Source organism: Hoplias malabaricus, chromosome 3, assembly GCF_029633855.1.
Source record: "Hoplias malabaricus isolate fHopMal1 chromosome 3, fHopMal1.hap1, whole genome shotgun sequence".
In the NCBI taxonomy this organism is placed as follows: Eukaryota; Metazoa; Chordata; class Actinopteri; order Characiformes; family Erythrinidae; genus Hoplias; species Hoplias malabaricus.
Window position 1 is genome coordinate 58,558,796 of NC_089802.1, and position 10,189 is coordinate 58,568,984.

The 10,189-nt window shown below is 37.2% G+C and overlaps 1 protein-coding gene across 1 annotated transcript in view; it reads right to left on the reverse strand.

The window, feature by feature from the left end:
- shroom2a (shroom family member 2a) overlaps positions 1-6,461 on the reverse strand; it is a 40,368-nt gene extending 33,907 nt beyond the window's left edge. The window contains exons 1-3 of the mRNA XM_066664471.1: positions 6,300-6,461; positions 5,670-5,839; positions 5,245-5,487 (exon numbers count right to left, since the gene is read on the reverse strand). Coding sequence (XP_066520568.1) covers positions 5,245-5,487; positions 5,670-5,690 — 264 coding nt within the window. The 5' untranslated portion in view covers positions 5,691-5,839; positions 6,300-6,461. The remainder of the gene's footprint in view (positions 1-5,244; positions 5,488-5,669; positions 5,840-6,299) is intronic.
- Between the last annotated feature and the right edge of the window lie 3,728 nt (positions 6,462-10,189).

Below are 10,189 nucleotides of genomic sequence, written 5' to 3' on the forward strand. Positions count from 1 at the left end.
TAAATAAAACTGAAATGACCCAGACATCAGCAATAACTAACACTGGCTATGTGAAATATGACAAATAAGAAGGAAGTATGTGTACCGCTAAATACCCATGTTCAGCTTTAAAAACTAAAAGTCAATCATATAAAATCTCCTTCAAGAACAAGCTAAAATTATACCCAAATTAAAAACATTGCAATTAGGACCAGGGATCACGTTCAGGGATTCTGCAATCAGCACTGAAACCTTTCTAATAAGTGGTCATAATTAGTGAATTTATGTGGAGAACTTGACAGTATTAACTTTTACCATGAACATATCAGAAAACACCAAAGTATGTAAAAAGCAATAATCCTCAAGTACATAGAAAGTCTTCACATATAATTTAAAATACTATAAAAAGGACACAATCTGCTGAAGATGAAACCCTGACAACACTGAGGACAATAAGCATGCCTAATCATAAAATCATTAATGCTGAGAAGAATAATTAACTTTCCTACAGACAGAACAGAAAAAGGCCTTAATCTGGTAATAAGGTATTAACTGATCTCACCAAATGCTGAGGTGTGACAACCTTTCCAGGAGGTATGGAAAAATGCCAGCATTTCCTGTTGATCAAGACTTTAAGGAGCTGAATAACAGAATATCCATTCAGACTTGCAAACAAAAAACCTTTCTCTAAATGGTGCCAATGATTCAGAAAGTCTTCAGGAAAATCGATCCATCCTAAAGATCTGAGCTCCTTAAGAACTTTAACAATGGCAGGAATTTTACTTCTGCAAGTCACATGTCTTTCAAAAGTACAGTGAGTTCACAGAGGAAGTCAATGAAGTCTTTCAGACACTATGAGCCTGCCCTTAAAGAAAAGCATAGGCACAAACGCTAAATAGATGGACTTTGGAATAAATGTAAGCTGAAGTGTACCCAGTGAAAGCATGCAACAAATTCCACACCGAAAGTAGGAGCTGCTGATATTACCCCCTAAATCTACCAGCAAGGTCTTTTAGAGTTGATGATTAACCAGTCAAAACACAGAGGAGTTTCAGACTCTGTTCAAAGTGACTTGCCAAAGAATGTGTTTCAAGGATAAAAATACAAAACTTTCATATGAGAGTAGGTAATTAGTCATATGAGTGGAGCTGTTTTCCTGAAGACAAAGAAAAAAACAACAACCCAAAAACCACTCTGATCAGATGTATTTCTATGTCTTATTTCTTATATTCATTAGCTAAAGAAAGAAATTAACTTCCAGTGTGACGCAAATGTACATTCACAGAACATATGTTTTCTGATAGGGAAGGTAGTCAGACACACATGTACAGGGCTATTATACTCTTGTTGCCTCACAATGGCCCAGTAGTACAGCAAGAGTATTAGGAGCACTCTACAAAAGTTCACGAAACTACAAACTGTGTTTGCAGGCTATATCTGTTATCAAGTAGTGACTTATTGCGGTGTCATAAACTTTAGATACACAACCATGCTCAAAATTGTATTTTTCCAACTATTAAACTAACAGTGCAGAAACATTGAGAAAGTTTATATTTCTTAAAAAAAAAAGTTTGTTGTAACAATTACCTCCTCACTTGAAAAATCTTAGCCTGTAATTTGGCCAATGATGCTCAAACTTCGCATACAGCTGTATCAGTTACACCACAGACATATTATAGCATTTTCCTGACATAAATGTTGACACTAAAGCTCAGTATGCAAACAAGGAGTAATGAAATGTCAAATGTTATTAAATGTGAACATCTGCAAGTTGTTACCCAACCATTAGCTGAGCCTAATCCATCAAGGTTGCAAACAATTAATCTCCAATCTATTAAATATAATAGATAACCAAGAAGGCCATAGGACTGGAATTTTGTGTTGTTTTTTTATTTATTTATTTTTTTAATCTAAAAAAAAAAAAAAAAAAAAAAAAAAAAAAAAAAAAAAAAAAAAAATAAAGAGACATTTTACATGTATATAAAATGGTCCAAACCATCGCCTTATATGCAGATTGCTGGTCCAATTGCCAGTGATACCTCAGTCATTCATATCTAAAACTTTTGCTGGCTGTGCTCTTTGTGTAGGTAGGATGAACCATCCCCTCTCCCAATTTCTCTACACACGGTGGTAGCTAACATGGACATTATGAATGTTAAGTGGGGATACATTTCCCACAGAAAACAGGGTTGTATTTAACTCTTCTTAAAGCTATGTCAAAAAAAAAAACTCTTTAAAGCCAGTGGACAGATTTTGAGACAACTTCCTCAATCAAAACATAATTCTACAAAGCCTATTTCCAAAAGTTGGGATGCTGTGCACAATGTAAAGAAAAACAGAATTCAATGATGTGCAAACCCTATATTTAAAAAATAGCACAAAGGCCATTTTCAATATACAGAACTTTGCACAAGTTTGAAAAAAGTTGGGACAGGGTAACAAAAGACTGGTAAATGTGGGTAATGCTACAAAAAATATTACGTAAACTGGCAACAGGTCAGTGACATGATTGTTTTTAAAACAAGAATCTCAGAGAGGCTGAGTCTTTGATAATTGAAGATCACCATTCTTTTTGTGCAGGCAACAATTCAAGAATCACATTTTTCAATGTCAAATAGCAAAGAATTTGGGGATTTTGTCATCAACGTTACATATCACTGACAGATCTGGAGAAATCTCTATATGCAAGTGGGAAGGTATAAACTGAATGTAGGCTAGCTGTGGTCTTCTGAGCCTATGTTGGCACTGCAGTAAAACAGACAGGTCTCTGTAGTGGAAATCACTAAGGGCTCAGAAACACTTCCCAAAGCTATTTTCTGTAAACACAGTCTCTGTGTCTACAAATGCAAATTAAAACTCACAAATGCAAAGACAAACCCATATATAAAGAGGATTCAGAAATACAACTGCCTTCTCTGGGCCTTAGTTCATTTAAAATGGACTAAGGCAAAGAGGAAAACTGTTCTATGTTCTGAAAAATAAAGATAAATAAATAAATAAACAAAATAATCATTTTTTAGAACACATGGCTGCCACATTCTCAGGGTTAAAGAGCACAGGAACCATCCAGATTGTTATACGTTCACAGTTTAAAAGCCAGCATACATGAGGGTGTGTGTGTATATATAAGTGTGTGTGTTTTTTTGTTTAGGAGAATCATTATTCCAGCCAGGCCTTGACTTTTTCATGGAAGGCATTGCACATTTTATAAAGAAATTGCATAATCTGCATGAATTACAACAGCACTGGCCCATAGAAAAAGTGGTAAAGTTGTTCTGATCCACTGAATAATTTGGCATGTTATGAAAGGACAAACACCAATTGTTGAGCAGTTGAAATCCTAAAGAAAAGATGAAGAAAGAATGGGAAAACAGTTCATATTTAAATCCAAAGCAACTGGTCTTAAAAGATGATCAGAGTGTTGTGAAAAGGTGATGAACACAACATAACTTTTTTTGAAAAGTGTTGCTAGCATATTCAAAAAGCCACTTTTTTAAATGTTGTCTTTGTACCATTTACAATGAAACATATGATTTTAATTATTTGCACATTATTACATTGTTTTTCTCTACATCATGCCCAATGTCATAACGTTTCTGGCAATGGGATTTATACATCAAGCTGCCTCACATTTCCTTAAATAGCATAAATTTTCGATTCCCGCTCCGGGTGACTGTCTGTGAGGAGTTGGTGTGTTCTCCCCGTGTCCATGTGGGTTTCCTCCCACAGTCCAAAAACACACGTTGGTAGGTGGATCGGTGACTCCAAAGTGTCCGTAGGTGTGAGTGTGTGAGTGTGTGAGTGTCTGTGTCGCCCTGTGAAGGACTGGCGCCCCCTCCAGGGTGTATTCCCCGCCTTGCGCCCAATGATTCCAGTTAGGCTCTGGACCCACCGCGACCCTGAATTGGATAAGCACTTACAGAAAATGAATGAATGAATAATAATAATTCAATAATTCATGCAGCTCCCCTTTCCACAACTGTATGGCAAGAGCTACACATCATGCATGTGTGGTTCAACAAATCTCTGTTATTCTCCCAGTCATCAAACATCAACTTAAATTGTTTAGTAAGTCTTAGTCTAAAACTAAAATACAATCAGGCAAACCAATGCAGCATTGCCCTTTTTAATATACATGTATTTATTAAATCCCTTGTATACACAACACAATCACTGTACATATTCCAAAATTATATATATGATATAACATCTATTTGCACAGAAGCTTACATGTCACTGAACAGAAGAACACAGAAGTGAACACTAACTGCAGGGCTGTTATATTAGCTTATTGGTGCCTGTGCTGGCTAGCATTAAGCCGAGTGATGGAAAGAGAAATGAGGCCAAAATGTCTGCTCAGAGCAGCCAAGACTGCTCTCTTTGATTCTGTCTCCCAAACATAAATGGTAGAAGCGTCACCAGAAAAAGAACACTTCCAATTATTATTATTATTATTATTATTATTATATTATGGCTGTACAAAAACAAACAAACAAAAGAATCTCTTTACAGGAGAAGGAAAAAATGGTAACATTCATTTGAAGTCATATCTGTCTGATCTTCCCTATAAACCCTCGCACCCTCAGGTCTTGTACTGAGGGGCTACTCACTATTCCTCCATTCAACCTGTAAGTCTCTGGTGCTCGAGCTTTTTCTAGATTTGCACCTAGACCCTGGGATTCTCTTCCTCTACTAGTTAAACAATTTAATTCTCTCTCCATATTTGAATCTAATCTTAAACCATATCTTTTCACACTTGCATATAATCTGCCTCAAGCCTAATCTGTTCTTCCACCATGTCCTTTACTGCTATATTTAGTTTTGTCTAAGTGTATGTATCATGGTGTTCTTGTTATCTGTTTTCCCATTGTGTATTACAAATTGCAAGCATCTTTGGGTTCCTTAAAAGCGATATATTATTACAAATACTATTAATATTATTAGTAATAAAAATTATTCCAAGTAACTTGAGCAATTCTACTGGCCCATTCCTCATGAAAGACAGCTGCCGTGTTCAAATGATCTGGTAATCTAAGTTTGAAAATGGACAAAAATGAAGATATGTTTTTCTTCAGCCAGTGATGATATATGATATTGACTGTAGAAGCAGAACATTACGGTATGAGAATGTAGTATTTCTGAGACCTAGCCTATATTCTAAACATAAGATGAACTCTAAATCTTATATTAAGTGTATTGTGTGTGTGTGTGTGTGTGTGTCATAGCTTTAAAAACAAGTGCAAGGAAATATAACTTCTTATTTACCTTGGTAATAACGAGCGGTTCTCCATGCTCCCGACCTCCTCTGAGAGTAAAACCCCACGGAGCACCTCCACACAGAGAGACACGAATTAATCTCCATCCCTCGCCGCAGTCACCACCTCCTCCACTTGGGTCCGAAATCCTGCAGGACTCATAGATGAGTCTGTCATCTCGCTCAGGGAATCTGGACTCCATGCTGTGGTCACTTATAGTGTCCATCCGGTACATGATCGGGTGCCTGACAGCCTTAAAACAGTACTTAATTCATCCTTGCAGGAAGAAAAAAGGTAAGAAGCTAACTTTCCCAAAAAAAATAAAAACAGTAGAGACTGGCTGCTACACAAGGTCACTGCTGGGTTAACAGGTGTTTACCAACAAAATTCTTAACGCACTTAAATGGGAATATTATACAGCAAAATGTTGTGGACCTGCAGGAGTAAATGGCCCATCTCTTGGATGTGTGTCACTCTGCTGAACCTTCCTTGCACTTCAGCTTGGGGGATAAACCCAAAAGAGCCAAAAATGTGGCAATAAATCTCCTTCCTTGAATATCTCTCTCCGTCAGGTTCCTGGAACTGGATACGGCACCTACATAGAGCTAAAGGAGGGAAACATCAGTGTTACATGAAGTTTACTGGCACTTTATTGTTTGTGGTTTGCTTCGCTAGCGAGGATTTTAGCTTAGCTAGCCTGACGCCGCAAGCTGATTAAAATAAACCAGCGCAAACCTTAATCAAGAACATGTCGCTAATTCCTTTTAAAGTGGTCGGTAACTGATTCAAGACGATGCCGTTATTATAGAAAGCTTTTATAGAGACTTGTACGAGTTGACAATGAAGGTAAATTACAGCCATGAACAAAAAACTAAAGCCAAGTGTGAACCGGTGCCTGAACACTGCCAAGCTAACAAACGAGCGACTACCTCGACAAATTCCCGGACAAAACTACACCTCACCCCCCTCACAACTACATTTAACAACCACATTCATGCTCCCGTGACTTCTCTGAACACGTGTCACCCGAACAATACACTAAAACAGACAGGAATATTGTCTCACCCTCTGAAGCTGGAGTCACTTGTTGCCGTTGGCCGGTTTCCTCGGATCACAGACGACCTGCAGTGACCAGCAGAGGCGCGGCTGCGGAAACCTACCTGAGTCCGCGCCTGGCTCCTCACACCCGTATTCACACAGCGCCCGCCCCACGCCAGGATTGGCCGGACACCCCCCAGTCCACAGTGCTGGGACTTTTCCTGGTTTTAAAGTCGACTTTCCACTGAAAGTCAAGTTTTAACTTGGTCAACCTGTCGGTGGGGTGTTTTTATATGCTACGGGGCGTCTCGTGAGCGAAAAGAGCAGTCAAAATACAGTCTCAAATGGGTGAACCAAGTTGTTCAGGCGTCATAAACAATACTCCTAACGTGTGTGTGTGTGTGTAATGTTTGTGATGGGCTGAAGGTGGGTGAAAAACACTAAACGATTAACAATAAATAAAAGGTTGGTTCCAAATAATCATTTATTAAAAATTACAATAATTTGCAACTAAAATAATTGTAATAAATAAACATTTTGAGGGAAATATTAAATGAAGTGATTAGTTAAACGTAAGTTGTGTGGTTATAACTTTCCTTCTACCATCATTGTAGTTGCTGAGTGAAACTGTCCCACTGCCCTTATTTTTAAGGAGCCCCGCCCCCTGCTCCGTGATTGGCTGTTGCTCGCCAATCTCAGCTCAAGAGGCGGGATTTTCTGTAAAACGGGTGTGAGAACAACTAAAGCAACATCAGCGAAGTGAGCGCGTCTCCTATTAGAAGGGTGCTGTGTCTCCCCCTTCTGTACACTCAGAGATCTTACAGATTACCTAATCATTATTCAGAGTTCGATTATTTAATAGTGATAAGTATTTGTTTCTTTATTTATTTATCATAAAGATGAAATTGATTATTTAGGAATAAAAGTATGCTAACACCATTGTGTGAAAGCAAAAAATATTGTGGTGCTTTCATATAATTTTCATTAAAAGAAAAAAAAAAGTAATTTAATATATGGTTTATATTCTTAACATGCAATTACACCCTGAATTTTGTCAAGCACAGGCATAATGTGGCATTGATAGCATTTGCATGTGTTGCATGTGTTATATATATATATAAATCTCAGTACTCATTCATGTCACAGATTTTAGGCATTACACTTTTAACTATTAATATGTTAATAAAGTTGGACCATTTTGAAACATTCCACTTAAAAGTGGTAACAAGTGATTATATCATGAACAGGTATTAAAGGAGCATCCACAAAAGGATAGAGACTCAGTGTTTTGTGCCAAAATATTTTAAAAATAATATTTCTCAAGTCCCAAGACTTCATTGCAAGACTGTGTACATTACAGAGAATCAGGGAAAATAAATTATGTGAAATGTAAGGCTTAAAAACATGGTAGAACATGCCTAACCTCAGATGACACTGCATGAGAAAAATAGATAAATAAATATCTATGAAGGTTCCCTTCACATGGAGGCATATACTGGAATCTTAGAGGGACATGTGCTGCCATCAACGTGAAGTCTAAAAGGAAAGTCTATGGTTATTTCAGCAACACAAGAGGACTCATTCTGCATGCAGTAAAACAAGCTGGCTTCTAAGACACGGTTCATTTGCTTGACTGGTCCGTTTGTAGACCAGATCTGTCTCCTCTTGAAAATTTATGACACACCATAAGGAGGAGAATTAGACAGTGGGATCATAGACTGTTGAGCAGCTAAAATCTTGTATCAACAATAATGGTTAAAACATCCTCTTGCAAAACTGTACAAAATTTCTACCCAGTTTTTATGAAAAGTTTTAATTGAAATCTAAGGTGATGTATTTTGTCCCAGGTATTAAATACTGAATTTGTTTATTAATAATATACACTCAAGTTGGTTAAAAAAAAAGCATTAGAAAATTATTAGAATAGAAAAATTAGAAATAGTTTTTTGTACCTTGTCAGTTAAATAACGGTAAGAAGAAAGTAAATAAAGACAAGTCACAGACTGTTGTTTTCATTGGAGGCTCTCACATACGTAATTGAAAGTGTTGACTGAAAGTGTTTTAATGTAAGTAAACGTTACTTGAATTTGTTAAAAATTAAAAAGAAGCAAGAATATTGTGACACAATTAATTCAACTTAATATGACCTAGGACATGTACCAACAAGATAAATGCAATCTGAATTCATCTTGACTTTAAGGCCAAGTGTAAAAATATAGTTGACCTCTTGCTCTATATTCGCAAATTGACATAATTGACTTGGACACTCAGTGAACTGTATGCACTATAAAGATCACTCTCTAATCTCCTATCCCCAATAAGTAGTTTTATTTGTTCAGCTGCATTTATTCCAATTTTAATTCATTTGAATTTTATGAGATCTTTTACACAACCTCGTGTGGCTGTGCTCTCAGTGATTTAATAAATGCTGTACAAAGTGTGTTTAGAGAAGCTTGTCCTTTTTTATAAATACATCTGCATGCTGGGCTGGTCAAATGTTATTAGAGCTGACTGTGGAAAATTCAGTATGTGGCAGGAGTCTCCAGCTGGCACCTCACAGCTCAGCAATGCATATATGTAATGTAGCATATTAGCTGTGCTCAGAGTGCTAATCACAGCCCTCACCTAATACACTATGGCCTACCAGTGTGTGATCAGAACAAGGAGCCAGCATGCTGCACTTCAGCTGCAAAGTATACATTAAAAGCCATGATACCAAAGAAAATAATGTGTTCAATATATGTTTGAATCACTGAAAATATGAAACGGGTGAGATGTATTTTGCAGCACGTGAATGGTCAGTTCTTCAATGTAATGTTGGAAGCAGGAAAATACGAAAGCATAAGAAAACAGCAGGTCATGAGGTGCATGTAGGAATACTCTTCAGCATATTCCTACAACCATAAGAAAATACCATTTTGATATGTAATGTGGACAGGGATAAATGTCTAGAAGAAGCAAAATGAACCAAACAGGAGCATTATTAGCAGGAATAAAAGAGTCGGAGAGATGAGTTTTTGTTAAAGAAACACAAGGTAAAATTTGGTGTTTTTGCTCCTGTGCTCCCCTACAGTTGCAGAGTGTAATTAATTATTAGAGCATCATGCTGAAATCAAGAGGGAGGGGTGTGGTTTTTTACCCTCCACCAAAAGGTACATAGTGCAGTTTCTACAGTGCTGAACATGATGAAGCTATGGCAGAGGATCTGTTCTCTATATGAAATATCACAATGTTTCAATGCTGTAATTTTATGGTAAATATTCTACCCAGTGTTCCTTTAACTTGAGCAGCCTACTTGTTACACAGTGCTTTTAGTGGTCAAATGTTATTTTCCCAGTAAAGGATTGGTTAGACTCAATAGTATAGTTCAATAAGAAACACGAATTAGCAAATACAACAACTGAATATGCCGCGACCCTGAAATGGACAAGAGGAAAATAAGATGAGATGAGATGAGATGAGAACAATTGAATATGATATCAACAATTAGTCTTCTATTAATTTTGTGAGACAGTTCTGCACAGATAAAGCTGTTTCCAGGCTTCTGCTGATGGTTGCCTGATCTGAACTTTCATTTCATTATAATCAATAGGCCTAGTAATTAAGCCTGTTTACAGGTATTGGTAGAGGGAAAGCTGCTGAACCTGTGATATTCAGCAAGCTTTAACCTTCAGAGGAGACTGCAGGGGGAAAGAAAAGTACCAAGCATTTTTTCTTTTTAGCCACATCAGCATTTAACCTCAACTCATCTTCAACTCTTCATTCAGAGTTTTGAACGTTTGACTAAACTGTGCTTGGTCTCGTTGTAGCTGAATTGTAAAATCCTCATGTTTTGAAGGTTGGCCACACCTATGGAGACTCTCCAATGTAAAGTGATGTGACCTGGAAATGTTAAACATAGGGCTCATATGGGCAGC